The 20200-nt window shown below is 46.1% G+C and overlaps 1 protein-coding gene across 1 annotated transcript; it reads left to right on the top strand.

The window, feature by feature from the left end:
- The first annotated feature begins 6 nt into the window (after positions 1-6).
- Positions 7-15969, top strand: TMED10 (transmembrane p24 trafficking protein 10). Its single transcript, XM_042047421.1, has 5 exons — positions 7-208; positions 4282-4402; positions 8818-8891; positions 13187-13313; positions 13747-15969. The coding sequence occupies exons 2-5, from the start codon at positions 4366-4368 to the stop codon at positions 13866-13868; spliced, it is 360 nt and encodes a 119-aa protein (XP_041903355.1). The 5' UTR covers positions 7-208; positions 4282-4365; the 3' UTR covers positions 13869-15969.
- Positions 15970-20200: the final 4231 nt, after the last annotated feature.

Below are 20200 nucleotides of genomic sequence, written 5' to 3'. Positions count from 1 at the left end.
CGGCCGCCCCCGCCTCGGGCGGGCCCCGCTCCTGCCGCTGCTCCTGCTGCTCCTGCTGGTGGGCCCGGCGCGGCCCATCTCCTTCCAGCTGCCGGGCAAGGCGCGGAAGTGCCTGCGGGAGGAGATCCACCGCGACACCCTGGTCACGGGCGAGTACGAGATCGGCGCCCCGCCGGGCTCCTCCACCGGACCCTCCGCCAACCTCAAGGTGCGGCCCCGGCCGGCCGGGGGGGCGGGGGTGGCCGGGGCGGGCGGCGCGGCCCCGCCTTCCCTCGCCGGCCGTGCGGGGCGGGGAAGGAAGGAAGGAAGGAAGGAAGGGGTGACGTGTTCCACGCGTGACACCGGCCCACGCGGGAGCCGACAGCCGCCCGGCCCCGGCCTGCGCCGCACCGCGGGACTCGTCCTGCGCGAGGGGCCACCAGCCCGCCCAGCAGCTCCGGGTGCTGGGCAGCGACGGACCAGGGCAGCGTTTTACTTGGAGCCAAATACGAGCTTTTTCTCCCCAAAGATCGAGTTGCAGCGGCCCGTCCCGCCATCTGCCATATAATCCGCACACGATGCAGATTATCCGGCGCCTGGCGAGATGGGCCGCTGCGATAAAGCTGTACCGAGGCTGCTGACACCGTGTGAGCAGGAAAGAATTATGGTGACGTGGCCTTCCGAGGGCTCCCTCCATGCGTAGGGCTTGGCACAACGGGATCCTGGCACAGTTGAATGGGGGCTGAGAAACCAGGTTTTGGTACACAAAATGGCTATTCTCATCTTGCTGTGTCGTGGCTTGCATGGATTTTAGGTAGGCAGGTGTTTGCTGCAGGGAAGAAAATGATCCTGAAGGATCTTAAGGAAATACAGGCTTGGCAGAATATACGTGAATAATACACTTGTGTGACAAGTAGCTATCAAAACTTCAACAGCTTCACTTTTAATTCAACAGCTTCACTTTAATTCTGCCCACAACCTGCTTTCCCTAGGCTTTCTTCAAATTCCTACGTAGCTGAATAAGGTCTGTTACTACGTAGTCAGTTCATAACAGCCTTCTGTTCCCTTTTCTATTTCTGTCTACATTCCCAAGGGTTTCAGTAGTAAGCATGCAAACAAACAGAGGCAGAATGGTCTGCTCAGGAGTTTCTGAACTTGGTGTTCTTGAGTATTGTAGACGTTCTGAAGTCAAGTTGCCTTTCCAGCATCTGCCTACCAATGCCCGAAGGCCCTGGGTTATTGGCAGTTGTGCTTGGTTATGGCTGGAGAAGGCTTCTTCCAAAGCCCTGCTTTTTAAAAAACCTTGTTCTTCTGTCCTTGCATAATTTGTAAGAGGAAACTTGTCTGTATATGGGCAGAGCCAAGCCGCGTGAAGGCTTTAAAGTGTTGATGTAGTATTTGCTGGGTAAGGCACATGTATTTCAGATGGAGTGCCATGTTCCCATCTGTCTCTTACTGCTTGGTAACCAAACCTTCTGGTTCTCAGGTTGCCCACTCTTAGGTCAGTTGACCCCAAGGTGTCTTCCAAAACTCACTTTTATCACACAGGACTTATCTCGGGAGGTGATGGTGAACCAGTGAATCCCATGTTTAGGTCTTAATTGGCTTTGCTGATGAAGCTGATATCTGGGTAGTACTACTTACAGAAGTTCTTTCTTGTTCGAACTATAAAATAATTAAAAGAAGCCCTGTATAGTTTGAAAAGCTACAAAGGACAAAAAAATAATGAATGCAATTCTTGCTTTCCTTCTTATGGGTCAGGTATGGTGGGTCCTCCCAATGTGATGGGCTTGTTATAAGTGCTGAAACCCCTCTGCTAGGTGCCTGCTTTCTCTGTGGTCTGTGTGGGAAAGGTCAGTTCAGGACATCGTGGCTGCAGGTACTCTCTGTTCTGCACTGGATGGTCTGCTTTGGCCCCTTGGGTTGGGCCACCGAACAGAGGAGGGAGGAGGTTGGTACTTAATTCTGTCCGGGCTCAGTTCGGTTCCTGCCGGTGAGCTGAGATGTGTGTGTGTGTGTGTGTGTGTGTGATAGCCCAGCGCTAACAGTGGCACCCTCTGTTTTGGAGGAACCCGTGGGCTCTGCCAGCTGGCTGCTGCGGGGGCGTCGGGCGCCTGAGCTCTCACTTGGCAGCCACGTGCCTCTGGCCCATTGTCGAGCCCGACGGTATCGGGCTGTTTGTCAAGGGCAAACAATGCCCTTTCTGTAGGGGATTGCCTTACCGTAAATAACGTTAGAATAGCATGAAAAATCCCTTTCAGGTCGACTCCCCCACAAGCGTTCTGGCTGGGCTATTAGCAGCTTCTCCCGCCCTCGCACACCCGGCTGAATGGGCTGTGTATTTGGCTGATTTGGGTAATGCTATTCAGTTTCATGAAAGCGGATAGCAGAGCTTTTACTCTCCAGAATGCTGTTCATGAGCTGCAAAGGGCAAAAATTGATCAAGCTGCATAAAGAGTAGCTCTGGTGCCTACCAAGCCATGGGGAAATAGTGCTCAAAATAATGGGGGCATCTGAGAGCTATGTTGTTGTGACTGCCTGTTGTGATGGAGGAACAGGTGTGCAGAATGTATGGTGTCACGCTGCTGAGGCATCTTGGTTAATCGGGACCGCTCCACTCAACAGCATGTGCCATGTGGTGGCCAGATCACAGGCTTTTACACAGTGTTGGCATGGTCAGACACACAGTCCCCTACTGCAGATGGGCCTGCTCACTTGGGCCCAGTGCTTCCCAGTGCCTGGTGGCTTCCAGGCAGGAGGTGGCTGGTGGTTTGTGGCAAGGGGATGGCAGCACAGCTGCCTGTGCCTGACTGCGCAGGCGTGCTTTCATCTGCTTGCTGCTTGCAAACAGGTACAGCGCTGAGCAGGAGCTGCTGCACAGAGAGCAGTGCTCCTCATTGTTCTCAGATGCTGACAGCATATGGTGCCGGGGCAGCTACAACAAATCCCCTAACAGGCAATTTTGGGATAATCTGTATATACAGGAAGCTTGTTCCTGAAGTCTTGCCTGCTATGGTTTATACCATAAAGTAGATGAAAACTTACATACTTGATCGTTTTTCCTGCCTAATGCAGCAACTCTCATCCATGAGTAGGTTCACATTTGTTTCAAGTCCAGTGACAGAGAGTTTATTAGGTGCTTTAATAAGAATAGAGAGCGTTTCCTTAGAATAGTTCTGGGTACATAGCCCTTTTGCATGGCCTTTGTACAGGGAAAAAAGGGCTGGAGTGAAGTAAAATGTCTGACTTACTTTTTCCGTGCCACAAATTATTTTGTGTACTTTTGTCTTATATACCTTTAAAATTATTCCCAAGCTTTTTAGTCCGTTCATCTCTAAGACTTTCAAAGATCCGCTAGTAATTTTAGTGTCTGTGCTGTTTCAGACATAGCTGTTAAAAATTAGAGTAGAGGGAAAATGGGAATCGTCTCAGTGGAACACACATTGTTCATTTTCATGCAGTGTTGTAACACCTTCCGTTTTTTTCACCCCTCTCCCTGGTCAGAGTGTTTCAGCTGGGTGGAGCCTTTAATTGAGCACAATTATTCTCAAGTTTGCGTCATGAAATGTGTGTCCTTTCTTTTTATACTCTTTGTTGAAGCATTTTTGTAGACCTTCCACAGTTTTTGCCTATTCTTGATAGTTTTATAGACTTAGCTCAAAGCAGTAATTATTCTGTCTGTGTAGTCTGAATTGTCCTCTGAAGTGGCCACTTCTATGGATCTTGGCACCCAAACCTTGTGTAACTCAGGGCCACACTCATGGTTCATTTCTAGAGGAACAGATGTACCCTTCTCCATTTCGTCTTCTGGGGAATGTTACCCTTTTGTCCCACAAGTCTTCTCCCTATCTTTGTTGCTATGAGAATTTATTAATTTTGCTTGGAAAATAAAGGCAGTGAATGACAGTTTGGTTCAGCTATAGTTCTTACATGTAGTCTGTAGTTGGGATTCATAGGAGGAAGAGAAATTAGTGTGGGTTTCAGTTTGGGATTTTTTTTTGATTTGGTCAATTGCTTTTTCGTGGTGTATTTTTGGTGGGGGGTGTTGTTTTTTGATTTGTTGGTGTTTCTTTTGGATCTAAGAGTCAATAATTACTTATAGTCACTCTGTCAGCTCCTGGTGTGTGGATGATATTGATTTGAATTGATATCAGTTGATGTAGTCACAAAGATGGAGGGAAACTGTTGGAAGGAGAAAGCATCAGATCCAAAGGGGAGGCTAGGATTACTCTTCCTGCACAGGCAGCATGAGCTCACGGCAGCAAAGTACTGTGTTTCTTACCTTCATTGTCTCTCTTACAGATAACTGACTCGGCTGGGCACATCCTGTATGCCAAGGAGGATGCCACCAAGGGCAAGTTTGCCTTCACCACTGAAGACTATGATATGTTTGAGGCCTGCTTTGAGAGCAAGCTTCCTGTGGGTAAGTGAAATGAAAGGTGTGCTGGCTGTTTCTAGCTTCTGATCAAGTTCGTGTAGACATGTGGATTAGGAATACGAGTAAAGTGATCCTGAGTGTGGTCCACAGAACACTTTTTGACTTTTAAAGCTGATTTTCAGGAGCTTGTGGCCAGTCTCATTGCAGAACATCTTCTGTCTGTGTTGCATTTGAAGTAGAGTAATCCTCTGTGACTGTTGTGTAGAGCACTTGGGTTTCCTCTGAAAGAGGAATCAGGCATTCCTCCCACAGAGGTCACCACAGTTGCAGCGAGTGGCAATACCAGTGGGCAAACCACACTTCTTTTGCCAGTTTCATGCTTCTCTCCACCTTGCAGTCAAGCCAGGACAGAGCTGGATGCCATCATCTCCAGGACCTGTCTTTCACCCCAGCAGGCCATTTCTTCCCCGTTTGGTAGAATGTGATCTATACACAATGTGTTCTTGGCAGCTATCCTGCGATAGGTTGACGACCATTTTATGAGGTTGGACAGTGTGTGTATAGGGAATGTGTCCTTAATTTGCACCCACAACTGCTCTTGAAGTGGTCCATAAAGGGAAGGGGAAATGAGCAGGACGTCAGCTTTGCATTTGTGCTACAGGGATGGTTGCCTAACGAGTGCTGAGGCTTGTTTCCTGTGAGTGTGACGCATGTACTGCTTTGAATGCCCGTGCTCAGCTTCAGGACAAACGTGCTGAAAGTGGCCAACATGTGGGCTCTAATCTCATCAGTGGTGGTGTAAGCACATGCAAGTTCGTAGGTGCTACAATCCTTTTATGGTTACTGTCAGAGTACTACTCCTTGGGTTCAGTTTTTCTTAGGTCTTATCCTAAAAGATCCCAGAGTGTTTCACAGAGCATTCACTAGCAGCATTTCTCATGTCAGTTGAAATTCAGCTGCTGTTTTGCTGTTTCTGCTCCATGTATAAGATGCAAACAGTTTGCAAGTTGAAGGGAACTTCACAGAAAGAGAAGGCTATATTCTTTGCTGGATTTGGGAGGGATCTGGCTTGTAACACCTCTTCTATTTTACAGATAAAATAGTGACCTCAAATGGTCAGGATTACGTTTTTATTTTACTCCAAAGGTAGGACTTCCAAATGTTCCTTAACACATTGAGACATGCAGGCACTGATGACTCATCTGGGAGTCACTCATGCTATTTACTTTCCAACACCTGGGTATTGGAGAAGTCTCCAGACAGTCCTGCAGATCTTTTCATAGCTTCCATGTGACCACACACTGAAGTGGGGAAGGTTTCTTTCTTTAGTTGTGTCTAGACTCTTAGTTGGGTGCTTTTGAGCAGAGGTTTCTTGCCTAGACTGAGCCCCTTACAACTGTTTTGATTGTAGCAAATGTTTGTTCCCTGACTCCCTTGTTGCAAGTTTATTTTAAAGCTTTCAGTATGGTTGAGGATTAAGTATTTCTAAATGTAGCTTCTACCTTGATGACCTGTGGGGTGCTGAGATGCCAAAATCTAGAGCTCATCAACTGAGCAGCTGGATCCTCTTCTGGAGGCTTTCTTTTTTTGGGCTTTCTTTTTGGACCCAGGTGCCCCAAATTCCACCTAAAGTATCTCCAGATTTTCCATGTCTGTGCTGGAAGTCAAGGAAGTATTAAAGTAAGGGACTTTAAGACACTGTGGGGCTTGATCTTCTGCAGGACTTGGTTAAGGTACTTGGAAAGAAGTAACCACATCACAAGGAAGTACCTTGTTTGCTCTATAGGCTCAGCATGGGAGTGGGGGAACTTACCAAGTCTGTTTAATTCCCATGTTTCTCTTTAAAGGTTATGGTTTTTTTCCCAGTCTCATCAAGTAAGTAAGCAGGACTTACGGCAGCCGCCAAGGAGGATGTTTGTGGAGTACTGGAAGAGATAGACTGTTGGTAGGGGAAACCTAGAGCTGTTGGATCTGAGGGGTCCAAGCAACTGGTATTTCTCCATCCCTAACCACAGAAATGAGGAAGAGGAAGTGAGAAGGAGAGCCTGTATTGAGGGTTCACCTTATCAGAGTGGCGGAGTTCTTAGGGTGCTTCTTGGAGCTGTGGGTATTTGCATGATGGGCTTTTTACCTCTTCCAGGCAGAATGGTCCTGTCTTCCTGACCAGTGAGTGCTCTGTTCCCAGGCACATTTACTCTCCCACAATAAGATAATCTCAGATGAACAGCCAGGCCTCACTGCATTCTCCCTCTAGGGCTCTTCTGTGTGCTAATCTTTAACTGTTAATTTTTAAATGCTCCTTCTGTAATCCTTCTCTTCCCAAACTTTCTTAAGTGTTAGGACTCATTTTTTCTGGAATTCCTGTGGGAAAACACTTTGATGTTCAGTTCAACCGTCCTGCTTTCCCACTGACTCTGCAAATTAAGAGCTCCCCTAGTTTCCCAGGAAACAGTTCAGTGCTTATGTGAGATGGCCTCTTGAAGACCTGAGGAGTGTACATATCAGTTTAGTTCATGATCTCTGAATCTTGACTGTTTTTCTCTTTGCTGCTGCTCCAGCCTGCTCTGCTGAGCTTTGGCTGCAGGAGAAGCAAGGGGTTTCTGAGGATCTGATGAGTATGAAGGGAGCTGCCTTGGGCTTAGTAAACTTACAGAAGAGCAGCTTGAGTTTTTCCCTGCCAGTTCCTGACAACATTAACCTCTTGCAAAATGTCTCCTCTCCATCCCTTTGCACCTGGCAGCTTTAAGGTTTCTGGTTTCTTACTGCCTCTTGGCAGCTCTCCCTTCCAGTCTAGCAAATTAATTCTTCTAGTTCTGTTCTTCTGTTCACTGGCCTTTTCATCTTTCTCATCTCTTCCTCCAAGCTTCAGCTCTTAACTCAAGTTGCTATAATTTGGGCACCATTAAAAAAACCTCTCACTTTACTGTGTGCTGTGAATTTTTTTCTGCAGCTACTGTTGTCTGTCCTACCTGCCTGTCTCCACCCATGCTGGTAACATGTGTGGCATAAGCAGTCAAAACTTGTGGTTGGGGAAAGGAGTATGGGGGGGTCGTATGCAGCCTGTATGTTAAAGAACAGTGCTGGGACTTCAGGGTGTTCTTACAGTAACCGGTCTTTTGTAAGAAAACAACAAAATTCTATCCTAATTGTAATTAACTGTTGGGCTCTTATATAGTGCATTCCCATAAGGAAACTTAAGAAGCGGTCTGTAGTTGATATGCACCATCTTATCAGTAGCTAATTCATTGTCCTGCTAGCAGTAGAAAGCGATTCTACTCTGGTGTTGGAAGAGCTGTTCAATGAGTGGGTAGAGAAAAAATTTCGTGTATCGATAGTTGGTTGTATCGAAGATCTGGAATATCTTTCTAGCTCCAACTGGAGTGACCCAGCATAACCTGTACATTGAATTAGTTTGTGGACTGAGGGAATGCCCACATGGCAGCCTTCAGAGATAAAATGTGAGTATTGGACATGGTCCTGCATAGTGACTCTGAAATTCATAGTTTAAGTAAATTCAGACCTTGTGTTTTGCTGTCAGCCAGTTGAGGACAGCTGTATGTCCCAACATGCTGGGATTTGGGAATGTGTTACATACAGGCATTTTCTTGGTGGGTGGTATAATATAGAATGATGCTCAGATAAGCTGATGTGCTGCATGTTTTAGAGTATCTGATGTGACTATCTCATATATATTTTTTTTCCTCTTGCGAATGTTCTCAGATGTGAGAGTTTGTAGCAGTTGAAAGAAGCTGTAAGCCACAGGTTTCCCTAGCCTGGGGGTTACAGCCTTGAAAAATACCTACTCTGCGAGTGACTGCAGCCTTATGTGCTGTTTATGGGGCTCCAGCTGGCAGCTCTCTGAGGCAGTGTTTTCCCAGCTTCAGAAGCCTCTTGCTCTCTTGGGGTTTGCATTAGCAGTGTGGTTCTTGGGTATCTGAGATGGTTGATAAAGGGATTGCATTGGCTTCTGCAGATACTCCAGCATGTGAGGGTTCAGTAGTCCTCATTCAGTTCCTCAGTAGGAGAGTTTATCATCTGCTCCTTTGAATGTAAAGTCATTTACAGCCCCAGTAACCTTGACAAGTTGCTGGTTCACTTCCTGTGAATGTGGGCTTCCCAGTTGACTATTTGTCCCTCTGATGACTTGTCTGTCATTAGGCTGTCTCATAGCAGCTGGTGTTCATGTTCTAATCCTCTGCAGTTTTTACAGTGATTTGCATCCTGTAGGCACTCAGTGCTTTTAGTTACAGCTTGTTCTCATTATCTTTGGAAGGCTCTCCTTCAGCCAGGATTCATTGTGAAGTCTCTGTATTTTTAGGCTGGACTGTGCTGCCTCCGCAGTTAGATGCAGACATGGAGGGAGGGGAGGGATTTGAGTTCTTCCTCACTGGTGGGAAGAACTGGTGATTTCCTGGCAGGCTGAATGTTTTACACAAGGAATCCTTTCATTATGCTTCCAGGAACAGGGAGGATGCCGGACCAGCTCGTGACTCTGGATATGAAGCATGGCGTTGAAGCAAAGAACTACGAGGAGGTATGTCCCCTGGCTGCCTGCGCTGCAGGCTCCCCTTTCCCAGCACTCACGTGATGCCTTTTGTAGATCTGGGCTCATGATGGGAAGCTGTTTTCCCAGCGGTGATGAAAGCCTGTCTGCAAACTACAATTGCAGTGAAGCTTTGTGTGTTACAGGATGGAAAAAAAAAAGGCAAACATCAACTAGAATTGATTCTGTACTCTGGGAACTGGAGCCTAATGTGTGAATTTCTTTGCTAGGACAGCATGACACAGCTTCTAGGCATAGGCATTAGAGGCAACAAGACACTGAGAGGTGAAGTTTCCCCAGCCCAAGCAGCAGAGGTTATTTTAGGTTAATATCAGACCCTCTCTTAAAGGTCAAGTTTCAATGTTACTGTTCTTACCTTCCCGACTATAAGGTGTACTGGCTCAGCAGGCCTGAAATGGTGCTTGTGTGTTTCTAAGAACTAGCAGTGTATCAATGTAAAGGTGTTTGGCATAGTAGTAGCTGCTGTGGAATGGCTATTTGGTTTGAAGGTGTGACATTGGAAATAGGCGTAACAGCCTAAACATTTCCATCTTAAGAGGACATAGCTTGCTTAGACCCAAGAGCCAGCTGTGTAGAGTAGCAGTTGCTTTGTGCTGAGACAGTCCTGGCTGGTTTGGATACTGAATTTTCGTGGCAGCTGTCATGCTTTTGGCTCACTAGAATTTGAGATCAGTCATCCCCCAGTACAGAGCCTGTGCCTGAGAAAATGAGAATTACTGGTAGAGAAAGAGTCCTGCAAATGCTTGCTGTGTCCACTGTGCATAAGAGCGTGGGAGATGCCTTAGGGAGGAGAGTGGGTTGCAGAAGAGGCTGTGCATGGGTCCAGTTAGAAAATTAACAAATTTCTGACATGGTCATGCTGGTGTTTTTATATCCTTTTGAACTTTGGGCTATCTGGACTTGCATGGCTCGAGTTGGTTGGGAGCACTTCCTATGTGGAGTGTAAGGAGGTGCTTGGGGTCAGGGAAGAGTGGAGCAATCATGGCTTAAGCAGTCTGGAGCACATCCTACGTGGAAAGTAAAAATGTGCTTGGGATCAGGGAAGAGTGGAGCAGTCATAGGGCCAGCTGTCTGTCAGCCTGCTGCTGAAGGATTGCAAGAAGTTGAAATCTTATGGGGTGAATCCCTGAGAGTGTAAGTGGGGGGATTATGATGGCTATATTTACAGAATCCCTTTAAATCCCACCCCACAGCATAGTCTAGAGTTACATTACTGTAGTGCTACCTAGAAGCACTGTTGCTGTGCAGAAAGGTTCTCGTATGCCTGTGTATCTGCATACTCACTGGTTGTACTGGTAAAACTGTGTTGGAATAAATGCATCTGTTATGCTCACAAATAGTTAGATTGAGGAAAAAAGGTCCATGGACAAATACAAGAAAAGAAGAATTTAGACTTTCAGTCCCACTTGATGCCAAATGCAGATCTTGGCAGCCCTGGCAAGCATCCTTGACTTGTGAGGACCTCTCAGAGTGGTAGACTGTATTGAGCCTTGTTGAGTGGCATGTCTACAAAGGACTCAGACTGATTTATTATTTGTACAGCTGCTATAGATGTTTAACCACACTGCTTTGCAGTGTGTTTTCTTTTTTTTCACCATCTCTCTTAGTTTGCTGTAGTAGTTGTGAGTTTTGACTTGACAGGTTGCTGTAAGGTGTCAGAGGGCAGGGATGTTGCTCGAGTTTCTCTCCTGGAATTGCAGCCTTTTTGAGCCTTTTGCTTGCGATGTTCGTTTGTTGATGGGTACCAGTGACCTGTTGTACAGCCCCAGTTCTTCTTGTTGGATTGCTGCAAGGAGACTTAATTCAGGGAGTTTAATGAGGGTCACTGATACTGTCCAAGTCTGGCTTCATAAACTTTCATAGATCCAGACATTCTTGGAGGAAAGCAGCTGGAATAGTGAGCTGGATTAGAAAATCTAACTGTAATGTCATACCTTAGTTATCTGGGTTTGGGAGGAATAACTTTATCCATTCAAGAAGTAGAAATGAAGATAGGGAAAAGTGAAAAGATTTCTGATGGCACTAAGAATGCTTGATGATCTAGGTTCTTTTCCACATCAGCTACTCCTTGACAATTCTTGGCTATAGTGTATCTTCTTCTGTGCTAGGAAGAGAGAAAGGCTTTGACAAATCTTTAAAGCGACCCGTGGGAACCTCATTGCAGTTGTTGTCTTGGTTCTGGTGGTCCAGATGTTCTTTCTAGGATGATGATGTTCCACCATCACAGATGCTTGGTGGGCTTTGTTACAAAATCTCTTGGAGCAGCTGTGCATATTGGCTTCATTAGGGGTAAAAGATTCCGGGACTGCCCAGGGAGGTTGCGGTATTTAAGGAAAGACTGGACATGGTACTTAGTGCCATGGTCTAGTTGTCATGGTGGTGTTAGGTTGGACTGGATCGCAGAGGTCTTTTCCACTCTAATTGATTCTGTGATTCTCTGATTCAGGATACACATTTTGGAATACATGCAGGACTAAAAGTAGCTATTAGATGTTTGTAGCTACGCCTATTAAGAATGGCTGAAGGGATGCAGATGGAGCAGATAAACCTTGTTTTTTCCCAGTGGAACCCTTGTAGCCTTCTGTGAATGAGGAAATGAGCCCTCAAGGAAGATAATGGATCTGGTCAGTGCAAGGCTAGCTTGTCAGTATAGCTGCCCCAAGACCTTGTGTGTGTTACAGACTGGCTGCTCTAGCAGTGTCAGCAGAGTCTGGGCCACAGGCGTGCCCAGACGCTGGTGCCAGTTTTCAGCAAAGCTGTCTGCTGGCAGATATGTGTCCAGGCCACAGGGTTCTGTCATTACGACCTATTGGCTAGAAAGCAGGAGGGGGTTAGCCTGCTGCTTCCTACCCCTCCTCTCAAACACACTCCAAACTGACACTGCTGTGCTGGCAGAGCTATAATATACAGCTTGCCTCAGCATAAAAATCCTCAGATGATTGTTTGGTGGCTTGCTGCTTGCCAGGATACGCGTGTCATGTGGAGACCCTTCAGTGGAAGGGCTGATTAGCTAGCACTGGCCTGGTCACGAGCATCTCTTCAGCTCTTGCTCTGATGCCCAGGCAGCTGCCTCTGGAAGTGGCATTTTGGAGATACCTTCATGCTGGGTGCCCTGTTGCCTGCCTGTCAGTGTGGATCACTGAGAGATGCCATCATGCAGCTTATACCTGAGTAAACCTGTGAGGCTGAGACTGGTGGTGAGCTGCAGGTGTTCTGTGTGTTTTCTGTAACTCATCTTTCTTCTGCTGCATTACTTGGGGACGCAGCATCTGGCCTTCATGGCAGGGGCCTGTCACTTGTTGGTAATAGTGACAAATTCTGTGCAAGAACCGCAGTTGCCCAAACCTTGCTCTGGAGAAGTGGCAGGAATTGCAGTTAGCTTCAAGTGTCCTTGTGTCACAGGTTTTATGTAACGTGTGTGTGTCAGGTTACAGCCACAACTGGGGCAGAGACACATGTCTGCACATTCAATTTAAATAGTTGCTGTTGTGTGCTGTGCTTTCTAATTGAATTTTGCTGTAGGTTTTTGTTTTTGGATACCAAGCGTGTGAGCTGTGGGACGGGGGCTGGGTGCCGTGCCCAGAAGCGATGCCTGGCCCAGCGTTCCTGAGGGAAGCGGGTTGCTCCCGCGGGGGGCCGGGCCCGGCAGCGGCCCCGCAGCGCCACCCGGTGGCGCGAGGCGGTCGCAGCGCTTGGTGGCTGCGGGGTCCCTGCCAGGAGGCTGTGCTTCCCGGGAGGCTCCGTTTGAGAGGTAAAAGTCCCGAGCTCTTGTGGGATAATTAAACCGCTGCTGCTGGGAACCGGGCTGCCTGGGCTTTCCGGGGCATTAGCAAAGGGAGTCTCGGTGCTAACAGCCTGTGTGCCTGTGGAACTGTATCATACGCATATGTAAGTTAGTCACCTGTATCTCAGTCTGTGATTTATACTCACTGGAGGTTTAGTCATGTGGCAAGATCTTCTACCCACTCCTCAGAAGCCAACTGTGAATAAGTTAACATTAGGCCGAATAAGGAAGAAGTGTGCTTGTGTGCATGCTGTGCTCTTCCATTGTGTAGGAGGAGTAGTAGGAAAGTGTGTTTCTGAAAATAGGTGGGAGAAGTGATAGTGTTTTATGCAATGGTAGTTTCTGGCTTGTAGAGGTATTTCACGAGGGGAAGGATGCCCCAGATCTGTAGTGTGTGGGGAGGAGTGGTTCAAACTGGCAGTAAAAACCCATGTGGGAGTTTTTGGTTTTGGTTCAGTGATTTGACTTTTCTGTTTTCTAGATTGCTAAAGTGGAGAAGTTGAAACCCCTGGAAGTAGAATTGAGGCGCTTGGAAGATCTTTCAGAGTCCATCGTTAACGACTTCGCTTACATGAAGAAACGAGAAGAGGAGATGAGGGACACAAATGGTGAGAGACCATGTGCCCCTTCAGAGGGATGAAAACCCCTTATTTCTGCTAAATGTGTTATTAGGCCAACATTTGGAGATCAAGTCATTATAGTGGTCTCTGCCTGTTCTGTTCCTAGTAAGGGAAACCTGAAGTAGTCCCTGAGTCTTGTTGTTCTGTCTCTAGAAATCATTTCTTTCTGTCTCCATTCATAATGTGAATTACTCTGTTCCATTCAGTGTTGCCCATTAACCACAGCTTCACCTTGTTCCCTGCTATTTTCCTTCTCATTGTTCCCTCTCCTTTTATTCTCAAGTGCTGCTGGTCCTCGGATGCCCTCGCCTTCATGCTGTCTTGCTTTTGCATGTGGGAGGAGAAGTCCTGGGAACTTTGCCATCTTTGGGTGCATCCTGTGATGCCAGACTCAGGTGCAATGGTTTGTTATCTGTTTCAGAGTCGACAAACACCCGGGTTCTGTACTTCAGCATTTTCTCCATGTGCTGTCTCATCGGACTGGCTACCTGGCAGGTTTTCTACCTGCGTCGCTTCTTCAAGGCCAAGAAGCTGATTGAGTAAAGGAGAAAATCTTCTTCCCCTTCCTCTCAGACCCAGCTGGACACCTCTGGGACCTAGCCATGGCCCCCTGGAGCCATCTCACAGATGATACCCACTGACTGGAGCTTTTCTGGAGGAACTTGGACCCTAAAGGGGGAGGGGAGCCTAAACATCAGAGGCAATGGGGGACTTGTGAAATCCTGTTGGATGTTGAGGGTGGGGGAGGTCGTGATGGGTTTGGGTATTCCTGGGGCAGCGATTAAATAAAAAAAGATGTTTCCATGACAGCTGCAGCAAGTTTTTTGCGCTGTCTATTTTCCTTTTATAATCATGGCTTGATGATGTCTCCCATCTGTCTGTGACTGCAGTGTTACTCAGAACCACTTGACCCTGCTGCACTCTTTAAGTGGCATGCAGGTTGCTCTGGGGCAGAGCAGGGGAATCCTGTCCTCAACAGCAAGGATCTAAGCCTCAAGCAAATGGAGACAGGATTCATCATTCCAGCAGGGCCTGAGGATAGAGGGTCTTCCAAGCTTTGGTCCCTGTCGTGGGCCTCTGTGTTTCTCCCTGTGGGAGCTGGTGTCTTTGTGCTGACAGGTCAGAGCGCTTGAGCATACAGTGATTCAGCCTGGAGGAAGGGGAGCCTTCTAAGGCGGGCTTGGAAGTGTGTTTGAGCTTGGAAAGAAGCCTGCTTTGCTCAAATAAGCTATCCAGCCTTGGTCCCACCCTTCCCCCACATGTTTGTCTTGGATTTGCCTCTCTTGTTTTGAAATGGTGCAGCAGCTTTCCTGAAAGCCTTGGTCAGGAACAGCCTTTTATGCAGGAGGCCTTGGTCAGATACAGTCACAGAGCAGATGGGAGCAGGTCATGCTAGGAAACTTGGTCTTACATTGAGCAGGAGACTTCTCATCTATCCAGGCAGCTGGCTGAATGTTACTTTCTGAGACCTCAAAGCAAGGTGAGCTGATGCTCACATGAGGCATGAAGGCCTGTACCCTGCATTGAGGTCTGAGGGTACAGTAGTGCTGTGTAGGGTAGCAGAGGAGTTGGAAGAATGTGGATGAACTGAAAAAAGGCAGTACAGAGTGGGAACAGGCTAATTCTACATCTGAGGGGGCAGTCTGAACTGTGCCCTCAACGGAACTATTTTCCTTTGCAGTACTAGACAGCAAGAACCAGCAGCTTCTCACCATTTCTCAGCTGTCCAGATGGCATGATGTTAAATAAACCAGGCTGGGAAAAAGCAGGCAGGTTAACTTCCTGGACTTAACTTGCTGCAGTTTTTAGGCCATGATTACATTTCTTTCATTGTCTCTGCATTCCTTCAGAGCAAGTGGTTCAGCAGCACAGCATTCTGGGGTCCTGTGTCTAGACACTTCTGGGTAGGGATGGGGTTGTCATGGCCCTGGGACCAGCCTAGCAGTTTCAAAAAAGCATAGTTTTATAATTTCTGGCGAGTCTGATCTATTGCTGGGAAGGAAACAGTTGTCTGGGGTGAGGCAATGGAAAAGAGGATGTAAAGATGATCTCCTGTCATCTAAATACGTTAGTTCTTTGCCATTCCCAAGTTCCTGGAGTTGTTAGTTCCACTGCAAGTACTTTGATTGCTTTTAATTTGTTTGGTTTTTGATAAAGCCATATTAAGATCCTGAGTCCACTCCTCTGCCCTTGCATCCATTTTATCCTTGTACGTCTTTGGAAGCTGTTACAGTGCAGAACAGCAGCAGTGCCACAGGACTGAATTACAGAAGTAATTTGAAGGTAGTTTTAGGTTCTACAGTTTGAAGCCTGTAGATCTGTTAAGGTTTTGCTTTTGTTTTTATATAACTTGAAAAGACGGTACAAGAAAGGGGCTTTTCCTGTCTTGTCTGTTTTGATACCCTCTCCTTGTCCTTATCTGAATACAGAGTTATCTTAAAAATGGTGGTGAGGCCTTAAGTTCCCCAGGTGACTGTTACACCCTCATCATTCTGGTGTTATGTTTTGATCTTCACTGTACTGGTGTGGTTACTGGGGAGGAGGTACAGAGGTGTGGATTTACTTGTAATGATTGGTTGGGGGACTTTTGTCAGCTTTCTCAAATAAAATTGTTTGGGGGAAAAACAACCCACCTCACCTTGTTGCTGTGAGTCTTGTCCTCTCTGTGCTTGTTCCTACAGACTGCTGTTTCCTGAAAGTTGACCTGTCATATGAAGCAGCAAGTAAACAGACCCCCCACAAGCCTTAGGCTTCTCTAGTAACAATTAATTCTAGACTTGGGAAGGGTGCACAGGCTTCTCTGTAGTGGGACCAGGACAGCAAGTAAGGTGTCCTAATACAGGTTACCATTTTTTGCCTTTCTCCCTCCCCACCTCCTCATTATATCGCTCTATGTAGAGGAATTTTAAGGCTCGTAGTGAAACAGGGCTGGTGCTCTAGGGTACAAGATCCAGTTTTTCACCATCGGCTCCCATGTAAAATTTAGTTCATTAAGACAAATATAAGTACTTTCAGTTTTGTATTTTAGAGGAGACTGAAAACTGTTGCAAAGATGAGTTGGTCCTATGTGAGTGGCAGAGACCGAAGAGAGTGGTTAGGTATTTATTGGAATGCTGTCAGATCTCCTCTGCTGACCCTGCAAGCCTTTTGTTAATGCAGTAGCCAAGTGATACATGCTGCTAACAAGACTGGGGACACATAAATGCTAGGTAACTAGTTAGTATTATCGGGGAGAATTTCAGGAAGGGAAATCCGCAGATCTCTAGATAAGGATTAGCCTCTGCAAGTTCTTTCCCGGATGAGTATTTTGAGTATGTGAAATCATACAGCTGCTTGCATGCGGTAGGTTGGTAGTGGAGTCTTGGTTGTTTTACAGCACTGCAGATGCAGGGCTGGTGTCTTCATTCCATTTCACTTCTGGGAAATAGGCTAAAGTTGAGCTGTTGCAGATACTTGGGTCTGAGCCCATCTTTGTGTGTGACAGATGCATCACTGGTGAATCGATGATTGCCTGTAGCAAACTGCATCAGACGTTTCCAGCTTCTCCCACCCACTTGTCAATGTGACTAACGATTTAATTATCACAGTACTTAACACAGCACGTGAGCATTCCTAAATAAGGTTTATCTTTGTGTATTCCCCCTCCTGCTCTGCCAGCATGGGCTGCACCCTGTACAGGGTGCCCAAAGCAGCTGCTGTTTGCGTGCATGCGTGAAGGGATAAGCATTTTACACACTCATTTTTTGTAAGCTGCTCAAGTTTGTGAGAAGTAAACCAAGTGTACAACATCTGTGTTTCCTTCTAACTGGCAGATGAGAGACATTTGATTCAAACTAGTTTGGCAACTGGTCAAGATCATGAGGGGATTCCCACCCATACATTTCAACAGGTCCTGAGGCAGAGGTTTGGGAAAGTAGCATGGCCTCTCTTTACCTCTGTCATTTCATGTGATGTATTTCTGTCTCCCGTATCTTTAGTTGTGTCCCTCTGCAGTACTTGTCTTTCAGATGCCTGAGATGGCCATGCTTTTAGGGAACAAAGTCTTTGGGAAATGAACTTCCCTTATGTTGAAGGTGGCTTGTTGGGAAAGAGAGACCACAAACCTGAAATGGATAGATCTTTCAGAGGAGAAAAAGAAGGCTGGGTCTGGTGAAGACTACAGGAGTTCAGCATTGGCAGGTTTTTTTTCTGCTGCCCTTTCTCCACCGTGACTTGTGCTTGTTTTTTCTTCCCCCAAATCACTGCATGTGGTGGTGTGGTAGCTCTGGCAGACCAGAGGCAGGTCACCTTTCTCTGAGGAGGTTGGAAAGAGCAGAGGACTTAGAAAAACTGCCAGTTGGCTTTTCTTAAACCTTTTTGTAAACCTGAAACAGGTGAGCCCAAGCCTTTGCTGCTGCACTAAAACACTTGTATTTGCTCAGTAGTCTTTGTAGGAATCCTGTTTTGCTTTGCACTGGAAGGAGTGGCAGGAGGTAGAAGTTTCTCTGTTTCACCTGCAGCTGAAGTGACTTTCTGCAAAATGGTAGTAAGATTCCTGTTCGCTCCTTCTATTGCCAGTGGTCCATGTGGTTTATCAGCTCAAACTCAATGCATTAGCTTCTGCATTTCCAGCTTGCTGACAGCCTGCCAGAGGACCTGTGATATCTTGGTGTCCATCCCAGTGATCTTTGCTATGTTGGTTTAGCTCATGTTTGGAGAAAGCTACTATGTCCTAAAGGACTCATCTGTCTTGTATTTCAGTTTCTGCAATAAAAAGTACATGTTGAATAACTTCCTTTGAGGGCACATAACCCCCAAAAAAGCAATGACAGGACCATGCTCACGTTGCTTTGTCTCACTTCTGTGGTTTCCTGTCACTTAATTTCCTTTCACAGCTGGTATTCCTGAGGTAGCTTTCCCCTGAGCTTTTAAATCAATTGCATTATGTGATCTCTACATAAACTCTGCACCAAGATGTTCTGTTGGAATTGTAATGGTAAGAACTTGTTTTTCCTTGGTTATTTGGTGGATGCTGTTCCTACAGCTGCCAATAGACGAGGCAAGGAGAGGGGACCAGGTGCTTGTGTTTTCCTGCTATATCCCATTGCAGCTCTGGTCTGACCTGCTGCAGAGTTTTACCCTCTAGCATTTTCTCACCTATACCAGCTGCTTGGGCTTTTATTTCCCCCAAGTGTACTTCGTTTGGACAATCTTCCTTCACACATAAAGTATTTGCTATACATATATAACTACATTTTCATGGTGTTGTCTTCTTAATGATAATCAACCATGTAGATGCCTTGTCACTTCTTTCTCAGCGTGGGCTGATCTTTGCTTGGCTTAGTAATATAACCAGTGTACTACCTTGACTCTGCAAACCATGAATGAGATCTTTGAAGTAAGGCAGATGCTTGCCATGATTTGGTTTAAATGGCAGCTTCCTTACCCTTACCCAAATTCATCCTTCAATACTCATTTTGCAAGAGGCAAAATGACACGTTGCCCCTTGATGGGGGCTTGATGGTCTGATTTCTTTAAATGCTTGAGTAAAAAATACAGTGTAAAGTGAGAAATGCATTCTTCAGTCGTATTCCAATAAACCTGACTGAGTATCAACTGCTACTTACCTTAGGGGCATCTTGCTGGGAGAATTACTGCCTGCTTCTTAAAGGGTAGTAAAGGCAATGCTGTGGGGTGGCTAAACCTGATTGTAGCTACTATTGTAAGCATTTTATGGAAGAATTTGTAAGGTACTGTAGATAATAATGGTCGAGATAGCTCTACTTTTCAAACAGGAAAAATGAAGATTGATTTTTTTTAAATTAGTCTTCTGATTTTCTACAACTGTTCCAAATTCCTTAATCCCATTTTCACGAGATTTTTGTCATGCAGATTTTTTTTTTTTTTAATTATTACTATTTGCCAGGTGACATTTTGCCAAGTACTCTCCTTGCAAGGGAAGGAGTAAATGATCCTTAGCAAGACACATCTGAGCTTTTTCACCCATTACTGCAAGCTTCTTTATCCCAAAACTGACATGCTGTCTTTGCTGCTCCTAAGGACATCATCTTTGTAGGGAAATAGTTTCAATGCACAACAAATAGATGTTGATATATAAGTTACTCACAAATAGGTGCGTATAATGCTGAACAGCTCTTTAACCTTCAGCACCTTGCAAGGAGCATTGCTCATTCTTTCAAGCATCTTCCTAAGGTAGTGAAATAAGAGCTAACTGGGCTCCATTGTGCCTGGGTTTAGGGCTTTGTGCTTCAACTCCTGAAGTCTCCTGTAAGCGTTGGATCATCGGTCTTGAAGAGAACATTCTGCATCATTCAACTCCACTTTCCCACCTGTAGTTGAAAATAAAACGTTGAAATGATGATAGTGTGCATCATTTGTGAAGAAAATAAACGACAAACCTAAGATTAGGGTTGCAAACACTTCTTCATGACAGAGAAGTCATTGCAGCTTCAGCTCTAAAATATTTATGAAGCTTATAGTTTATTTCTATATCAGAGAGAGAATCCACGAACTGTGAGTGGCACGGAGAGGGAGATTGCTATGCTTTATTAAGTGTGAAGTGTGTATCCACTGCAAGTGCTCCAAGTGCTCCAGCAGATCTTTGTGCTTGGGGTGCAGTCGTGGTGTTTATCCATGCGTGTGTTCTCCCTTGTGTCAATTATTTTCCAATAATACATATTATGTGTAGCATGGCTAAGCAAAAAGAAACATTAGCATCTGTACAATAAGAAGTAGTAATTACTTTTTCGATACAAATCAGTTACTTCAGGCAGTTTTTTATTCTTACAAGCTTTTTAAGAAACTAACGTTGAACGCTTGTCTTCCTGGGAAGTGAATTCGCGCACCGCCGCGGCTCTGTGCGCCCCGAGCCCGCT

Source organism: Corvus kubaryi, unplaced genomic scaffold (genome assembly GCF_017639235.1).
Source record: "Corvus kubaryi isolate FWS band 111438036 unplaced genomic scaffold, C.kubaryi_AGA036_p1.0 66, whole genome shotgun sequence".
Classification (NCBI taxonomy): Eukaryota; Metazoa; Chordata; class Aves; order Passeriformes; family Corvidae; genus Corvus; species Corvus kubaryi.
Note: the sequence above shows the minus strand (reverse complement) of the source record. Positions and strands in the feature narration are given on the sequence as shown.

Coding starts and splice junctions, on each gene's coding strand:
- TMED10 (XM_042047421.1), top strand. CDS start 4,366: ATGTTTGAGGCCTGCTTTGAGAGCAAGCTTCCTGTGG. Junction 4,403..8,817: donor TGAGAGCAAGCTTCCTGTGG/GTAAGTGAAATG, acceptor TTATGCTTCCAG/GAACAGGGAGGATGCCGGAC. Junction 13,314..13,746: donor GGAGATGAGGGACACAAATG/GTGAGAGACCAT, acceptor TATCTGTTTCAG/AGTCGACAAACACCCGGGTT.